Source organism: Olea europaea, chromosome 6, assembly GCF_002742605.1.
Source record: "Olea europaea var. sylvestris chromosome 6, O_europaea_v1, whole genome shotgun sequence".
NCBI classification, from domain to species: Eukaryota; Viridiplantae; Streptophyta; class Magnoliopsida; order Lamiales; family Oleaceae; genus Olea; species Olea europaea.
Window position 1 is genome coordinate 13,630,086 of NC_036242.1, and position 20,692 is coordinate 13,650,777.

The 20,692-nt window shown below is 33.4% G+C and overlaps 1 protein-coding gene across 1 annotated transcript; it reads right to left on the reverse strand.

Moving 5' to 3' along the window:
- Positions 1–249: 249 nt before the first annotated feature.
- LOC111396502 (protein no-on-transient A-like) lies at positions 250–2,290 on the reverse strand. The gene is made up of 2 exons (XM_023022924.1): positions 2,158–2,290; positions 250–665 (listed from the first exon to the last, which is right to left on the reverse strand). The coding sequence occupies exons 1-2, from the start codon at positions 2,250–2,252 to the stop codon at positions 389–391; spliced, it is 372 nt and encodes a 123-aa protein (XP_022878692.1). The 5' UTR covers positions 2,253–2,290; the 3' UTR covers positions 250–388.
- Positions 2,291–20,692: the final 18,402 nt, after the last annotated feature.

Sequence of the window (20,692 nt, forward strand, 5' to 3'; positions counted from 1 at the left end):
TTGATATAATAAAAAACGTAATAAAATTTATTAGTTCATTTTAATACACTCAAATTTTCTTTCGTATTCATCCTTTCTTATTTACTTGAAGAAGAAATTACGAATGTCGAATTTGTTGGAGAATATAAAGATTGCTTGCTAATAAGCCAAAACAAATTATTGATAAAGTAAAAAAAAAAAAAGGAAAAAAGAAAAGTGAGTTTGAGTTAGGTTAACATGTAGATTGATCAAAAGCATTGACTGTCACTATTGATTAAAATACCTAAAAGGTAAATTAAAAAAATTGTAACGTTTGCAAGCAGAATAAATACATAAGCCTTAATATAACATCACACACGAATACAAATTTATTACTTAGCTTGCATTTTTGCACATAACCAGGGATCAATTAAAGTGGAGGGGGAAATGAAAATGATGCGTAAGCCAAATATAACATAACTAAACATGGCCATGCAAAAGAGATGAAGGGGCTGCTGTTTATGAGGCGCATCGTAATGGTTGCACCACTGGTTTGACCACCGTGGCGGGTTAACGTACCTCCACCACCATTTCCAGTACGGCTGCCTGCACTACTGCCACCACCACCCCTTGCTCCACCTCCGCCGATGCCATCTCCGCCACTACCACCACTGCCGCCTCCATCCCCTCCCGGAGCAACTGCAGAACTGAGGAGGAGGCAGATGATTGAAAGCACAAGAACAAATTTTGCGTGTTGCATCTATTGTTTCTATTCAACGTTATCAAGATTGGAATTCCCTTAAGACGGGAAATGGAACGTTCAAACTTAGAATTAATTACACTTGCAAGAATATTTCTTGTTTATAATTTATTATTTGATAGTGTAGGTTTGTGCACACGTCTAAGCTTGCCCGAATAAAAAAAGAAAAAAAAAGCACACGTATATGCCGTCTAACCGTCCAAATTAAAAAGAAATCAAGCCTACCAATCGTCCAAATTAAAAAAAGAAACCAAGATATTTATAATCGAAAAACTTCAATGTCATGATTTCATGAAGTTCTTATGTGTCAAAGATAAGAAAAATAATTAATATTACCAAATATCATATTTAGGATTATTTGAACTCAAGTTGAGAAAACACGAGGGGTGAGCATAAATGTGACCACTGAAAAATCTGCGAAAAATGCTAGGGCATTCTCATAGCCCTTACGTTGTTTATTTAGCAAGCAAGTAGAGAAAAATATAAGCGTGAGAACAAAAACATGCCAAAATAATGAATTAGACATGATATATATACAGCGAGAGTAAGAGGAGTAATTGAAACATCTGTGAAATAATGAGTTGACCAAATAGGATTGGACTACTGATGGCTTTAGAATTCTCATTGGGATCAGAGCATAGGAGACATGTTGGAGTAGTACTCCTCATCATAGTTGGACAATGATGAACTCGTACCAGATTGGGGATCATTGAGATGAAGTAGGATAGTCCTATAAGACGACATGAAATCGGGGTCCTTGACCCCAAGCTGAAGGCGTCCACCTCGAGGATCAAGACAAAACCAGAAATTGCAATGCGTGTGTGGTCAAGACTAAGGTATTCTAGTGGCCCTATAAACTTGAGGCCAGGCTCGGGGTCAAGTGCCTTACAGCGAGTCGTTGGACGTGTAAGCAACACACACACGTACAACGGTCAAATTATTTGAAGAGAAGTGCATTGTCACTTAGGAATCATGTAGTGTCATATAGTAAGGAGGCATAAGGCTTGCGCCATTGTGTTTAAACCTTGTAAATACCCCGTCCCCATTTTTAATTTCCACCAAACCTTGAGAAGCAAAGAGCTCGAGCACTGAACCTAAGCTAAGATCTTAGGCTCATTTTTTATTTATTTCACATAAGGCATATAGGTAAAGATGAGGAGAGTAAAATAACGAGGGTAGAAAGGTAGAGGTTAGCAACAGCCTTCGAGGCCTTGGACTCTATTGATGAGAGTATAGAGAAGCTCAAGGTAAATGACCAAAAATGGAGATGAGATCAAGGACCCCGAAGTGAGCAAACAAGGAGGGGACGAGGAGAGGGATGAGGTTGAGGTGTTGGAATATCATGAAACTTTAAATCTTAATAACATGAAAAGCTAATTACTTATTGCCAAGATCCTCCATGTTAAATCTCCAAGAGCATTATAAAGTGCAAAACATACCTTAATTCATTGGGAATGTTTATTTGATACTGGATCTTGAATATTGACTTTTTAGACTCTTGAGTTCTTGATCTTGATTTTACTTCTTGATCCATATTCTTGATTGTTGAATTTCTTCTTCTTAATTTTTTATTGTGGATCGCATGTTTTTGATTATGGATTTCGAATCTTCTTCTTCAATATACTTTCTCTTCTATTATTGTATTGATGGGATGACACAAAAAATGAGAAGTTGTTGAATTGAGAAACATGATCCTATATATAGTTTTCATATTCATTTTGCTCATGATGAAGTGCAATTTTAAAGGAATCCGCCTCTATATATATATAATTCGGCCCACACTTTGTTTAGATGCTCTAGCCCAAAAATTTAATTTTTTACTAGATCACTTGAATTATGGGTTTAACTTTAAGATGACCTATACACAATTAATTATATATGTAGGCCCACATGAAAAATTAAAATTTTCTCAATAATCTCTCACTTGGGCCACATATGTTACTTGATAAATTTGTATAACCTTATGACATCAAAACTTTTGCTATTATAACCAAAAGCATCTCCGAACAATCTCATCCATCAATTATGTCAAATAGGATCAATTTACAAGTTAACTACTTGGACTTATTGACTAACAATAGGCTAAAGAATAGGAAAATGAATAAAAAACAAGTTAACTACTTGGATTTATTCACTAACAAATCAAAACAAATAAACAACTTAGAAACCAATTCGACTAAGATCCAGCATGTGTGTGACCCTTAAAATTATTTGCACGGCTTCTTGTGTAGTGGCATGTATCAATTTTGTTTGTCTATAGCTAGTGTGGAGAATTTATTTTTGTTCATACACGTTGATATTAGGGATTTCACAAGGACAGAATGCACAAATAGAGAGTTCCTAACATTATTCTATCAATATAATGCAAGTGTTATGCCCTAAGTCCAATCAACCTTGGACATAAATACTTTTACTATATAAGTAATGTAATTTAATGACAGATCTATTATTTAATTAATAGACAATTAAATAAAATAATAGAGTCTGTAGATTCAAATCTTTGTAATTTGTTAATCACAATGAGTTATGATTGTGAGATACAAATTACATATAATTGAATTTTAAATCGTTTGTGATCATAACTAATAATGAGATATTGATATCATTATTACGGATAGACCATCACGTGTGACATTCTTACTTATGAAGTAAGTAGCTGATCTCACAAGTTAAAGTGTGGTGACACTTAAATGAACACGTGAATATTTTGTTATAGAACAAAACATTGGAGACCCGTCTAGAGATTCCATATGAATAACTATTTGAGTGTCAGTGGTTAGTCTCTAACGTTCGGTAGTGGGATTGGTCATTTGACTTGAAGTCGTTATAGTACCTTATATGAGGATAGTCATGCTTTGACGGTGTTGGATGTTGCTCTGTCAAGAGCCATTAATACGGCATCGTTCGGGTATGTCAAGAATCGTATGAAGGTTGTGAATGACCAATAGAGGATTCATCACTTTTAGATAGTAAGAGATTATGATCTACATTTCATTCAATTAAGTCGATAACGAAATCCTTGACCAATGTGATATTGAATTAATAGTGGAGTGAAAGATATGATTGATAATTGAGGTTGACACACTTCTATATTTCGTAATTAATCAGATCATATTGACGAATGGATAATAGTTTCACGGTAAACGAACGAGTTTGATTTTGTCAAACCACGTGATATTTTTCGTCACATGTATTGCCCTAACACATTGTTAGATGTCAATCTGGGACGGCGAGTATGAATTGGTGATAAATTAAAAGAGTGTTTTAATTTATCAATTTTGATTAGATCAAAATAATATTTCACGTCGTTAGGCATCGTGATCAGGAATCTGATGGGTCGCACAAAAAAGGAGATCTGGAAGATTGTGATTTGTCAATTAATTAACTTAACAAGTGTTGAATAAATTAATTAATTGGGTTGCTTATTTATAGGTCTGAATTGATTAATTGGATTAATTAATTCACGAATCAGATTTAATCAAATGAGTTAATTAAATGTTGGATCGGGTCAGGCCAAGCTCGTTTGAGCTTATATATATATATATATATATATATATATATATATGTATATATATATATATATACATGTATATATATGTATATATATATATATGTATGTATATATATATATATGTATATATATATGTATATATATGTATATATATGTATATACATGTATATACATGTATATATATATATATATATGTATATACATATGTATATAGATGTATATGTATGTATATACATATATATACATGTATATACATGTATATATATGTATATACATATATATACATCTATATACATATATATATATATATATGTATGTATATACATATATATATATGTATATACATATATATACATGTATATATTAGGGTTTTCAAAATTGAAGTGATTTTCGTTATTCTTACTAGCACAAGAAAAATTTCAATACTACAATCTTGTTCTCTGTGTGAATCACCATTGGAGATTGGACAGTTGTGGGTGACAGATCAAAGCTGCTGGAACAAGGAAAAAGCAATGGAATTTGTAGATCTCGTAAAATATACAATCTTTATCACAGTTTTCTATCTAAACATAAAGACGATTTTTGGTGGGAATCGAAAATTGTTTTAAATTTTCCCTTCACACGTTAAGTAGATTCTCAATAGTGGTATCATAGTCTATTTTGTGTTTGTTAGAAATTGTTTTGCATTAGTGAATAGTCAAAATTTGATTGTTCATACTTTTCTTGGATCTAGCAATTTAGAAAGTGATGTTTCATATTCAAAATCCGACTTTGAAAAAGAAAATGGATTTTTGGAAGAAGAAAGGAGGGGGGGGGGNTCTGAATATTTCCAGTAGCCACCGTCGACACTAGTGGCACAAAAGTGCTCGACAGTGTCGAGCACCTCTACTATTGTAGCAGCAGTACCGACTGTCGGCGCTGTTGATTGTGGCAGCGTGCGACGCTGCTGTTTCAGCAACGTCGCGCGCTGCTGTATGACAACTGCTTGTAGCTGCTGCCTTAGTAACAGACTGTATGACAGTGGCGACGATCCGCTGCCATATCCAAAAGTTATTCATTTTTATTATTATATATATTTTTAGTCGGGTGAAAGGTTGGTTGGAGGCGAGGCTTCTACTGCAATTAGCATAATTACGAGGGCCCGCCTGCAATTATATTATGGATGGGGTCAATTGTACATAAAAGGGGACCCTTTTATAATTTGGGATATTGAAGGGCCCGTTATGCTATTTGCCGAATTGGGAGGCCTCATTTATAATTTTTATATTGGGTCAAAATGCAATTTGTTTTTGAAAGGGATTTAAATGCAATTTTGAAAAGGTTTTATGAACTATTTTAATGTTAAGAACAATGGTTGTCCATGCCTATCTTGATTAAAGATCTTAATGGTTGTGGTAAACTATAATATAACATTTATATTCTAAATACTAAGCATTCTATAATGAGTATAGAAGTTAAGAGACAGAAAAGTGATAATTTGAATATTACCTAAATCTACCATGGGAGACTTTGTTATATAGATGAAATGCAATTCCAAAGTTACAAAGAGATGTATACTTGGTGTCAATTGATTTTGACAAGTACGAATTGTGCATGTCTGACATAATGACCAAATCTCTTTTTACTTGAAAATGAGAAAGGTTTGCATAATTACTGGTCTAATGCATACTGTCGCGTATGGACCCATGTCAAATTATGTCAGGTGAAGTTTCTCTTATTTCATCAAAATTACTAATGACTATTACAGAAATAGTCATATATGCTTGATGAAATCCAAGCGTGAAACTCTTGAAAGGTTCAAGGGATTCAAACTTAAAGTAAAGAAACAAATAGGTAGAGATATTCTCACATCAAGATCTGATTGAGATGAGAATATCTTAAAGAATGAAATTTTAGATTATCTGAAAGAGAATGAGATTTTCTTGTAGTGGACTCCTACATATACACTGTACCAGTGGTGTATCGAAAAAGATGAATCATTAACTATTAGATATAGTGCGATTAAAAACAAGCCATGTAAATTTCTCAAAATCGTTTTGGGGTCATGCACTAATTGCAATGTGTTACACACTAAATCATGTCACATCTAAGTTGGTTAACACAATTCCGTACGAGCTATGGAAAGGCAATAGTCCAAACTTATCTCATATGAAAGTTTGGGACTCTAACGTTTATTTGAAGTGCATTGAATCGGATAAACTAGAGTATATATATTCGATGAATACATATTTGTGGGATATCCAAAACAAATATTTGGATATCAGTTCTATTATTCCATTGAGAAGAAAGTCTTTGTCTCACGATACGTCATCTTCTTAGAGAAAATATTTACTCTAGGAGAGGATAATAGAGCAAAATAGAACTTGAAAGAGTTCAAGAGTCCACAGACATAGTTAACCAAGTAGATGAATTCGAGTTTGATCCCATATCCGATGTGGGGCATACTCTTGATCAAGAAGTAGAGACTTCTCAGGACATGTTAGCTTTGTGTGAATCCAGTAGGATCATTCGATCTCCAAGAATGTGCAAACCCATGATTACTAAACATGTATTATTGATCGAAGGTGATGAACCTACTAATTATGCAGAAGCAGAGTCAAGTATTGACTCAAGCAGATGTCAGGAGGTCATGAAATTCAAAATGAACTCAATGTATGAAAAATAAGGTTTGAACCTTGGTCGACCCTCTTGATGGAATAAAACTCATATTTCATAAATAGTTTATGAGAAAAATGTCGATGTGAACCGAAATATCCATACCTACAAAGAAAGGCTAGTAACAACGGTCAAATATTGATCTTGGTGAAACCTTTCTCTTGTAGCTTTGCTGAAATCCATTCAGATTTTGGTTGCAACAGTTGCATACCGTGACTATGGGTTAAAACATGTCTCTTAGAGTTGAAATCTTCGGTTTGATGGAAAAGTCAAAATGTTTGATTTTATCAAATTTGAAGACGAATTGTATGTTTGCAAAAAGATAGTGGGAGCATTATCACATTCCTGATATTATAAGAAACGACATCCATATGTTTCAATCGTTGAAATAATGGTCGTTATGTGAAACAATCGTTGGTTTAATAGCAAAAATCTAATACATGATTGCTTCAGAAGCTGCAAAAAGTGGCAATGTTGATTGATCACATGTTATCGTATTGTGCTAACAATAGAGCTATCGCGTAAGCGAAGGAATTAAGGTCTCATTTATGATCCAAACATATATTAATGCGACATAATCTCATCAGAGAGATAATACATGAAAATGACTAAAGAGAAGAACGAATTTCCACATTTGACAATATTACAAATCCACTGAGAAAGAGTTGTCGTAGCATAAAAATAGATCATCATGTAGATTTTTATGATATTGGATATATAAGTGATTGAATCTAGTGCAAGTAAGAGTTTGTAAGTGTTATGCTCTAGGTCCAATCAACCTTGGACATAAATACTTTTAATATATAATTAATGCAATTTAATGACAAATCTATTATTTAATTAATAGACAATTAAATTAAATAATAGAGTACGTAAATTCAAATCTTCGTAATTTGTTAATCACAAGGAGTTGTGATTGTGAGATACAAATTACATATGATTGAATCTTAAATCATTCGCGGTCGTAAGTAATAATGAGATACGGATATCGTTATTACGGATAAACCATCATGTGTGACATTTCTTACTTGTGAACTAAGTAGCTGATTTCACAAGCTAAAATGTGGTACACTTGAATGAACACGTGGATGTTTTGTTATAGAACAAAGCATTGGAGGCCCGCCTAGAGATTCCACATGGATAATTATCTGAGTGTCAGTGGTTAATCTTTAACGTTCGGTAGTGAGATTGGTCCTTTGACTTGAGGTTGTTATAGTATCTTATATGAGGACAATCATACTTTGATGGTGTTGGATGGTGTTGGATGTTACTCTGCCAAGGGCCGCTAATACGACATCGTTCAGGTATGTCAAAAATCATATGAAGGTTATGAATGACCAATAGATGATTCGTCACTCTTAGATAGTGAGAGATTATGATCTGCATTTCATTCAATTAAGTCGATAACGAAATTCTTGGCCAAGATGATATTGACTTAATAGTGGAGTGAAAGATATGATCGATAATCGAGATTGACACACTTTCATATCTTGTAATTGATCGGATCATATTGACGAAGGGATAATAATTTCACGGTAAACGAAAAAGTTTGGTTTTGTTATACCACGTGACATTTTTCGTCACATGTATTGTTCTGACATATTGCTAGATGTCAATCTGGGACGGCGAGTGTGAATTGGCGATAAATTAAAAGGGTGTTTTAATTTATAGTTTTGATTATATCAAAATAATATTTCACGTAATTAGACATTGTGATCGGGAACCTGATAGGTCGCACACAAAAGGAGAATTGGAAGATTATGATTTGTCAATTAATTAATTTAACAAGTGTTGGATAAATTGATTAATTGGGTTGCTTATTTATAGGCCTGAATTGATTGATTGGATTAATTAATTCACGGACCGAATTTAATTAAATGGGTTAATTAAATGTTGAACCGGATCAGGCCAAACCCGTTTGGGCTTATATATATATATTTCAAAATTGAAGTGATTTTCAGTATTCTTGCTAGCACAAGAAAATCCCTAATACTACAATTTTGTTCTATGTGTGGATCACTGTTGGAGATTGGACAATTATGAGTGGCAAATCAAAGCTTCTGGAACAAGGAAAAAAGCAAAGGAAATTGCAAATCTCGTAAACGGTACAATCTTTACAATTTCTATCTAAACACAAAGACGATTTTTTGTGGAAATTGAAAATTATTTTAAATTTTCGCTGCGCACGTTAAGTAGATTCTCAACATATAATACCTACTAAATTCCTGTGTCCGAGAAAATTCTTATACCTTTCTCTCTGCAATATGCAAACCTCAAATTCAGGCTTTCCTATAATATGCTAACCTCCAATTGAGGTTGGTCAAAAATTTGATGTGGTGGGATTTGGGGACTAGTTTTGTTGATGGTATTTCGATTTGTATGGTGGCGACTGCCTTTGGATGGCAGTGCTGGCATTGTGTGGGTGGTTGTGGCGACCGATTGTTGGGCGATGGTGCTGACCATTGATGTGGTGGGAGTGGGAAAGTAGAAGGTGCTAATCACTGGCCTTTCCATTTTTCATGTGGNNNNGTAGATTTCTTCTTCTTCTTCTTCCTTTTTCTTTTTCATTTTTTGTTTTTTGTTTTTGTTTTTTTTTTTTTTTATTAAGCATTTATTTGGTGAGATTAAAATAAGATTTTTAGTAAATTTTGATAAAAGTTAATAAAATGTATGGTTGAAAAATTAAGAATCCTATAAAATGCGTGGTTAATATTAATTATTAACTTTGAATTAGATTAAAATCTTGATTTTTAATTGCTATGAAACAAGGGCTTGGTTATTTTATGTTAAAAATGTAAGGTTATAATTTTGTTCTTCTAAAATTAGTAAAATTGTGGTCAAGATCGATTCTTTGGTCAACGAATGGTCATTTGGACCACTGCTGCTAAGTTCTCGAAGTTTTGAGACCTCCGCTGATAAAATTAAAGGTTAGAGTAAATTCTACAAAAAAAAAAAAAAAATGAAAGATTAGAAATCGTTGTTGCAATTTTCCCAAAATGCAATGTCGTGTTTTCATGGATTTCTTATCTGTCAAAGATAAGAAAAATAATAATAGTAGCCGATCATTTTAAAATTTATTATTTTTCGATTTCCATGTTACTAACGTGGCATTTAAAATTTGTCAAAATGAATAGAAATTGATCTTAACTTTGCTCGATGTAACAAAATGGTCTCACATTTACTTCATTTTAGATGAGTTGTACCATATATTTTGAGTTTTCGGCCAGTCGATGTCTAATGTTGGTTGTTAGAAAAGATAACATATTTCTTATTGAAACAGTAGTTTAACCCGCATTTTAATTTTAAAAATAAGAAAGGGAAAAAATTTCATAACATTATCTTTCCCAACCCATGAAGAACCAATAGGATTCCCTGTAGGTCCCCATGCCATTGATTAATACAAAAATGAAAAAAATTTGAAAGATGTGAGTGACGATGTCGATGAAGAGATTAAAAGGAAGAAGTTAGAAATATTGATTGGGAATGTGAGAGACGTTTGCAAATAAGTTGGGGGTAGACATGTAGCGAGCGTAAGCTAGGTTGCACGTGATGAGAAGTAACTAGGGCTGGGGTTTGCTATTTTTATCTATTTTCCCGTTTCTTTTTATTTTTTCTTTTAATAATTTTCCAATGTGAATTGAAATTTTCCATCCACGGCTATATTGTTTGTTGACTTTAAAATCTTGTAGGATACAGATATCAACATATACTGGTTACATTCTCATCTACCTGTTTCAGAATCTGAACATAAGAAATCGAAGTTTGAAGCCATCTAAGAAGGTTGTTAGGCACATTTTACTCTTTGATGCTCAAATTAATGCAAGTAAAATATATATAAAATTAAGTTATTTGTACTTGTTGACTTACACTTTGATTTACCCGATCCTACTCCTCCTCTCACATGGAGTCGGGTTCCACGTGGAGCACCAACCCCCATGTGAGAGGAGGAGGTTGGATCGGGTAACTCAAAGTGTAAAATGACATGTACAAATAGTATGACTCATATATATAAGTTCAAGAAAAACAAAGTGGACAAAGAATTTGCAAGAGGTTTGATTGATTGATTTTTTATATACCTTTTCTTTTATGTTCCATGGAATTTCAATAGGAAAAACTAGTTTAAAGGAAAATTGGGCCTTTATTGAACACTCACCCCTCCAAAACAACACGTGTCGCTTTCTAATTGGTGAAGACTTTTGATTTGGGTACTTTGTCATCTTTTGATTAATGGGGAGGTCTTGATTCTTGTTTGATTTTGTTTTACACTTTTTAATGGTTTTAGTCAACTTGGTAGTCATCATCTTGCCACAAGAAAAGCTTCAGTCCCTCGTCATCTTTTAGTACGTTTGTTGAACCCCCACCCAAAAATAAAAGGGAAAAAAGAAAAAAAAGAAAAAAAAGAAAAAGAAAACACGTATTGCCATCTAATTGGTAAGGACTTTGATTTTAGCACCTCGTCATCTATTGATTAATGGCGAGGTCATTATCAAGCAACTGATTCTTGTTTGATTTTTTTTTTTTATACTCTCTAATGGTTTTAGCCTACTTGGTAGTTATCCTCTTGCCACATAGAAAAGCTTCCATACAACAGTTCTATATGTAGATATGGTGTGATCATCCATTTTAAATCACGACGTCTAGAATTGTGAGCCATGCAAAAGGTAATACCTTGACATTCGAGATTGTAAGATAGAAATAAAGTGAGTGTGTGATGTCGATGTGTCAAATTTTGAATGACACAAATTTCAAAGTATTGTATTTGAGTGGACGATCTTACAACATGTGCATATAGGATTGCCCTACTAAATCTTCTCTCCTTTCCATATGACAAAGGAATAATCTGCAATTCCTTTATTTAAACAAGCAAAGTGGGTTGTGAGCATAAACAAATTCACTTGCTTGCGTCAAAGTAAATATACATTTTGATCTGAGAGGAAAAATATCAAAAATGTAATTATTCAGATAACTAATGTATAAACATTACAAATTGATTTTTTTAGCATTTAGTTAATTCAATTGTCAAGGCTAGAATAAAATTTACAATCTGAGATCTCAAAATGAAATACGAAGAGTTCAACATGCAGGTTTTTATTATTCCAATCAAAAAGTAACACAAAAATTATGCCGGACTATGCTACACTAACCTATGGCTTGACAGAGGCCATGACAAATCAAGGGGGGAAATTATTTTTTTATTTGTGTGGGATCCACAGCATGTGAGACAATGTCATCCCTTCTGTTAGAATTTTTCGGGCATTCCAGCATTTTCCAATTATGCCAACCCAATTGCACCTCTCATTAAATGAAAAATAAATCATCTTCCAATCAATATTTAACACACGAATACAAATTTATTACTTGTCTTGCATTTTTGTACATAACCAAGTGATCAATTAAAGTGGCGGGGCAAATGAAAAAATGAAGCGTAAGCCAAATATAACATAACTAAACGCCGCCATACAAAAGAGATGAAGGGGCTGCTGTTTATGAGGCGCACCGCATTGGGTACACCACTGGTTTGACCACCGTTGCAGGTTACCGTACCTCCACCACCACTGCCGCCTCCTCCATCGCTGGAGCAACTGTAGAACTGAGGAAGAGGCAGATGATTGAAAGCACAAGAACTAATTTTGCGTGCTACATCTATTGTTTCTATTCAGCAATACCAAGATTGGAATTCCCTTAAGATGGGAAATGGAACGTTCAAGCTTAGAATTAATTACACTTGCAAGAATATTCTTGTTTATATTTTATTATTTTCATTGGAAGCAATTTATATTTTATTATTTGATAGTGTAGGCTGTACACACGTCTAAGCTTGTCCCCGAAAAAAAAGAAAAAAAAAGCACACGTATATGCCGCCTGACCGTCCAAATTAAAAAGAAATCAAGACGCCTAACCGTCCAAATTAAAAAAAGAAATCAAGATATTTATAACCGGAAAACTTCAATGTCGTGATATCATGGAGTTTTTGTTTGTCAAACATAATAATAAAATAATAATAATGTTGACCTCGGAAATAGTACCTTCCACGTGGTTAATCGATAGCCACTCCACGTATTCTTCTCTGCGCACAATCAACGCACGGTCAAATGCACACGGTCGGAACCAAAGGAGGTGGTGGCGGCCGTATACACTCCGACGGTCAAGTTAGACTCAGGTGATCGGAACAATACTAAGGTTGTGCAAAATAATGGAGAGCAGAATATATGTTTACTTGCTATGGAGTGCTAAGTAGAAAGAGTTTTATTACCTCTGCCTCTTGTCAAGTCTTAGATATTTATAGGTGAGGAGAGCTGTTGGATGTGAGACACATGTATACATCTGAACGGTATGAGACATCTGCTCATAGACGTCAATCAGCCGCATCTATAGAGTGGGCGGATAGTTATTTCTCCCGAGTTGAGTTGACATAAAGTTGATACGTCACATCAACTAGCCTCATGGAGACGTCAAATCACTTTAAACCTTAGGGGCAGAAAAGATCTTGACAAAGATCTCATTTTGAAATCGGCGGCAGATCCTTAGGCCAAGGTCCCCGGGGTTCATTTCGCCCCGGATTCAAGGGGCAAGGGCGCTTCGGTCAGTCCTGCAGAATTACCCATGCCTCGTAGTGTGATAGCAGATCATCTCCATTGGTGAAGTTACATCGAAACCACTTCGGATGAGCGTTCCACACCGCGCCTGATGTGGTGGTGGACTTTCCGAAGTGTTTCAGTTGGGGGCATAACAAATAATATTACAAAAAATCGTATTTAGGATTATCTGAACTTGATTTGAGAAAACAGGAGGGGTTAGCATGAACACGACCTCCGAAAAATGCTAGGGCATTCTCATAGCACCTATGTTGCTTATTTAGCGAGTAATTATATATATATATATATATATATATATATAAGAATGAGACTATAAGGTGAGCAATAACAAAAAAAACATGCCAAAATAATGAATTAGGCATGAATATAATATAGCGACGGTAAGACATGTAATTGAAACGTCCATGAAATAACAACGAGTTAACCAAATAGGATTGGACTACAGATGGCTTTAGAATTCTCATTGGGATCAGAAAATAGGAGACATGGTGGAGTAGTACTGCTCATCATAGTTGGACAGTGAACCCTGGGATGAACCCATACCAGATCGGCGACAATCGAGAGATGAAGTGGGATAGTCCTACAAACCAAAAAGAAATCGGGGTCCTTGACCTCAAGTTGAAGGTGTCCACCTCGAGGATCAAGACGAAACTAGGGACTGCAATGCGTACACGTTCAAGGCTAAGGTGCTCGAGCTAGAGCTCGAAAGTTATAGTATCATTAGTGGCCCTGTAAACCTAAGGCCAAGTCGGGGTCAGGTGCACCACAATCAGTCCTTGGACGTGTAAGCAACACGCATACGTATAATGGTCAAATTATTTGAAGGGAAGTCTATTGTCACTCAGAAATAGTGTAGTGTCATATAATAATGAGGCAAAAGACGTGCACTATCATGTTTAAACCCTATAAATATTCCCTCCCCATTTTTACTTTTTACCAAACCTTGAGAAACAAAGAGCTCGTGCACTGAACCTAAAGGTAAGACCTTAGGGTATTTTTATTTTTTATTTTTTTTTTCACATAGGACATATGGATAAAGGTAAGGAGAGCGAAATAATGAGGGTAGAAAGGTAGAGGTTAGCAACAATATTTGAGGCCTTGGACTCTATTGATGCGAGTATAGAGGATCTCGGGTGAGTGACCAGGATGGAGATGAGATCGAGGACCCCGAAATGAGTGAACAAGGAGAGGACGAGGAGAGCGATGAGTTCGAAGACCCCGAGGTGAGTGATCAAGCCGATAATACCTAGGATATACATATAGGAATACCAATTAGGCCGAGGATAGGGAGCATATGCCTAGAAGTACCCGATGCACCATTTTTCAACCTCTATCAATGGTGTAAATGACCTTATTATGGACAAGTTTTTGATTTTTTTGGTCATTTCTATAAGTTAGACATATTCTCATTATTATATATAAAACCATGATTAAGCCCAGGTTATAATATTCTGGTTAAGGCTTGTGTTTTCTTAATATATTTCATGTAATTCGTTATGTACAAGCATGATTTGGTTGCACTAAAGTTCATGTTGATTTAATTGTGTTATGGTTCGCATTTAAATGGCATCTATGTCTGTGATGAGCCAATGCTAGAGGTGACAATCGAGCCGATCAGCTTGTCAGCTCGATCGCTTGGGCTTGTATTTAAACGAACTCGAGCATAAACTAAGCCGGTTGGCTCACCCATGGGTGAGCGGAGCCCATGAGCTACGAGCTCGTGGCTCATGGTGAACATTGACCAAAATTGTCACTTTTTTAAAAAGTCGCTGTTGAAACTTCAGTGACCATTTCCAATCGATCATTGAAATTGCAAATTGGCCGATTTGACCACCTTTTTTTTTCACTCTATAAATACCCCAATCCATTTTCAAAGTTTTCACACAATATTTCAATAACAATTCACTCTCTTGCTTCTACACAATCTACCACTACATTTAACATTCGTTTCTTATTTTTTACCTTCAATTTCAGTTACCCATTTAACACACTACAAATTTACTTACTTATACTTACTATACACTAACACTATACATATTCTATACATTTCATCACAACTTCAAAATTCATAAATGGATTCACACTCATTTATTGAGGGCTTGTTCGGCGATGTCGAAGGCAAATCACCTATGATGACGCAAAATCAAATTTCAGAATGAATTTTTGGGTCTCAACAAGTACTAATTCTCGAAAATATTCTAGATTTTAATGCTTATTGAAATAGTAATTCAATTGATTTGGATGACGTTGATGTTACTGAAGCAGAACATGACTTAGATATTTCCAATACAAGACGAAAGTGAAAGGGGAAAAATAGGCAAAATGTTGTGATCACTTTAAATTGATTCCAATGGATGGTGTGGTTGATAGAGTTATAGAGTCTAAAGCGGTATGTAAATATTATCAATAACAATTGACATGGCAGAAGGGCAACCTGAACCGTCAATACAAAGCATATAACTACTGCACACTACAATATGATATTTTCTTAATACAAACAATTGATTACTGATTTGAAAAGATATGAGGATGTTATATATTTAATCGTGGATATATGGCAACTGCACACTACATAGACCTACTTTGGTATATACATAAAAAATTATTGTTTTTAAAATTATTGATTTCCCTCACAATGCTAATAGTATAAATAACACTATTATGAACATTATTAGAGAATATTATTGTGAGAGTAAAACGCGTTCTTTTATGTTTGACAACGCTAGTGTTAATAAGCCAGTCGATAAATTGTGCAGGGTCCTACAGCCCGATTTCGGTGGTTTTTTATTTCATATTCGTTGTATGTGTCATATTTTTAATAATTGTGCCGGATTGTTTAAAACATATTAAGAATAAGCTTCAAAGAATTAGGGGTACACTAATATATATCACGACTTCACCTAGTAGATAACAAGCTTTTGAGGAATTTTGTGTCAATTTTGAGCTAAATTTAGAACAAATTTTATGTGAAATGTACGAATTATATCAAACTGAATATTCACTATGGTACTAAACATGTGCTAACTTTTCTTTACAATATCTACCTGACCTTGTAAGATGTATAACTGGAACCTCTTACACCCCTTCATACCTAGAGAAATAATAAGTTGAACTCATTTAAGTTGTAAGATGGACATGAAATTTACAAAAATTGAAAGATATACTCATTACTTATATTCTAATGAAAACACTAGAACCACTTTGCTTTCATCAACTTTATATTATATAATCTGTATCATTTCAACAGTTCTTTGTCGCGTCAACTTCTTTGTCTTACGTTATTGGTTCAATGTTTGAGATCGTTGAGTTGGAAAACAAATAAAAAAATTAAAAAAAAAAATCAATACAACGACACAAAGTGACATTACTAAGAAGAAATCAACCATAATATTGTTCTGTTTGTAAAAATGATTATAAGCAATCACTTTACAAAAATTGAGAGATATACTCATTACTTATATTCTAATGAAAACACTAGAACCACTTTGCTTTCATCAACTTTATATTATATAATCTGTATCATTTCAACAGTTCTTTGTCGCGTCAACTTCTTTGTCTTACGTTATTGGTTCAATGTTTGAGATCGTTGAGTTGGAAAACAAATAAAAAAATTTTAAAAAAAAATCAATACAACGACACAAAGTGACATTACTAAGAAGAAATCAACCATAATATTGTTCTGTTTGTAAAAATGATTATAAGCAATCATGTCTCATTCGTGATTGAGAAGTAATAACTTTAACTTATTTAAGTTGTAAGATGAAGATGATATTTAGAAAAATTGAGAGATATGCTTATTATTTATATTTTAATAAAATAATATAATCAAATGTACTTTCATTAACTCTATATCATTTGATCTATATCATTTCAACCATTCTTTGTCAAGTGATCAACAATTTCTGTTTTTCATACGTTAGGGGTTCAACATTTGAGATCATTTCATTGGAAACAAATCGAAATATAGAAGAAATCAATAGAACGACACAAGTGACATTACTAAGAAGAAAACAGTCTTTGTGTTGTTCTATTTTAAACATGCTTATAAGTAGCTACGTCCTATCCGTGCCTCGAGAAACAATAAAATGAACTCATTTAGTTGTAAATGAAAATGACACTTACAAAAGTTGAGAGATATGCTCTTTACTTTTATTTTATTGAAACTAATAAAAACACTTGTACATTCATATATTTTATATAATATAATTTATGTCATTTCAATCGTTTTTGTCACATGATCAACTTTTATGTCTTACATACATTAAGGTTCCAATGCTTGAGACCGCTATGTTGGAAACAAATCAAAATATAGAAGTAATCGACACGAAATAAGTGACGTTACTGAGAAGAAAATGGCTCGTGTCCTTCTATTTTTAAATACGATTATAAATTGCCAAAACTCATCTGTGTCTCGAGAAATAATAAGTTAATTCATTTAAGTTATAAATAACAGATAATGAATGTGCTGCCCTTTTTTATTATAACAACCATAGTGTCGTTCTACACTGCAGATAATGGTTGTAGTGCTGTTATCATTTGATAGTTGTAGAAGCACAAAAATGCAGTAAATACAAAAACCAATAAGTTCTAAAATATCATTCCATAATAAATTCAATAATAAAAGTATAATTACATGAGATTTGTAAAAAATACATTTCGTCCTTCCTCAATGCAATTGAAATTTAAATGTAGATAATATGGTAATCAAACTATTGTTCAAATGTCCAAAAGATATCCAAAATAGGTGAAAAATATAATGTAGAACGTGATTTTACGGTAGAAATCGTGAAAGCCAAAGAGAAGAAAACGGTTGGTTGTGATTTTGGGGCCCTAAAATTAAATTGGGAATGTAATTTGAATTGAGGAATTTAGTTGAATTGAAAAGGGTGTTAATGTCTTTTCCAATGATGGGGATATTTATGACATTTGACATTGTTTATCAATTGTATTTTATAATTAGAGGCCATTTGACCAAGAAACAATGGGAGGATATTATTTAACCAAAGACATGGTTTGATTAGGCTATTTAACCAATTCTCCCTTTTTTCTATTTCTTATTGCTTTTATTGACTTTCCATTAAAATGACTTGAATCGACATTGTTCATCGAGGACTATTGCCACAAACCTGTAAGTTTAGGACATCTCCTGCGAAAAAGAAAAGGACAAAAAAATGAGAGGCCAAGGACCTATTTGTTACATCATGATGAAAAGGTTGGAAACCTTAGTATTAACTTATCTAAAATGAAAATTAAGATTTAGTTCCATGAGTTAGCTCCTAAAGCTGTTGCTATTAGGCACTTTGTAGTTCTTAGTTAACAAGAAAGTAAATGATGTATTTTCAATTGTGGTCTTAATTTTTCATTGGTTTTCGTTTTCTCTCCTTTAAATACATAAAATCACGGATTAAATGGGATTTACGTGTAGCGACGATGTTGTTTCGACAATTTTCTTGTCAATTTTTTATGAGAAAAGATGAATAAAATTAACATTCACATATCGGTTGCCTTCACCGTATTCACACTTAATGGACTTGTTGTCAAAGTGCAACGAGAGCTGCATAATCTTTGTCCGTTGAGAATAATGATTTTCTCATTTAACAAATCATACATAAGATAATCGCAATCAACTAATGTATCATCAATAATTCCGTAAAAACTTTTGTATTTTTGTACAAATAATGTATAAATTAAATAGGTGTGGAAAGTGATAATTAAACCTACTTCAATAATGCAACCCAAGAAATAAAGCATAAACTAAGTACGGCATACTTAAACATGACCATGTTATAGAGGTAGATGGGCTGCTATTTTTGGTGTGGCCACTTGGATTGCCATTTAGTGGACGCACCACACCACCGCCACCACCAACGCCGCCACCCCTTGCTCCACCGCCTCCACGACCAACTGCAGTGGTGAGGAGGAGGCAAATTATTGTAAGCACGAAAGCATATTTTATAGCGCGCTGCATCTCTTCAATGTCTATTAAAAAGCTCACAAGAATTGAGTTTTTCCTTTTTCTGGAGAATAAACTGAATTTTGAAACTCTCCTGCTGCTGGTGCCCTCAGATCTCTGATTCATGGATCTTATATATACAGCAGTAGCACACGACAACGCGGTGCGGCGGAAAACTCCACGAAGTATTGGTTGAAAATCAAAATAGGCGTGTCTCATAGTTATACAAATGGCGGAAAGTCTCTATCATGATAGTCAAAAAGTTACAGCTCCTAAATTAAGGGTGCAATTTGGTATTAATTTCCATTCATTTTCACCGCAAGTCTGAAACAATTTATTAATAATCTCCCATGTGCACAAATTTCATTAAATTTTAATATGGATATACTAGAAATTTTCGCAGCCCCGTATGGAAAGCCAGCATTCTCTTATCACTTTTTATTTGACATGTATATTAAATAAATGACACTGAAGTTTAATTAAGATTCATAAAAAAATATATACACACACTTATATGATGAAAAGTGGCCGAAAGTATAGACTTTCAATACTGTTTGATCGCCTTTAATTTACTTTAATTTATTTCTTATATTTATTTTCAACAATACATTCATATAATAAAATATACTACATGTAAATTCAAAACTTCTTCCTACTTTTTAATCATATATTCTCCAAAAAAAAAAAAAAAAATACTATTCACAACAAATGTTTTTTTTTTTTTTTTTTAATTAAAGTTCACAAAATAGGGGCTACGAGAGTACTAAAGTTTTTTCAAATATAGGTGATCATGTTTAATAAAACTTTTGATAAAAGTTTTTATAAACTTTGATAAAAGTTATTAAAATATATAGCCATTGTTCTATAAAAATTTTAATCTTTAATCTAAACCAAAGTCAATTAATTTTAATAATACATTTTATGGGATTCATAATTTTTTTCACCACATATTTCATTAACTTTTATCAAAATGCACTAAAAATTTAATTTTAATTTTGACCAAATAGAAACATAATTAAAAAAAAATGATAAAATTTTGAATCTCATTAAAATTGTAGCTAAAATTTATTATTAACTTTTGCACTATCATTTAATTTTTTTTAAAACTATTTCAATAAACGCACAATAAAGGACGAAGGGTGAGTACGAGTTTCCTTAAAAATGGACTCATTTGTTAGTGTCGATTTGATTTGTGTCTTAGTTTTTAATTTTGAGTTTTGAACTCATTTTGATGTTCTGTTTTGAGTGTTTATTTTAAG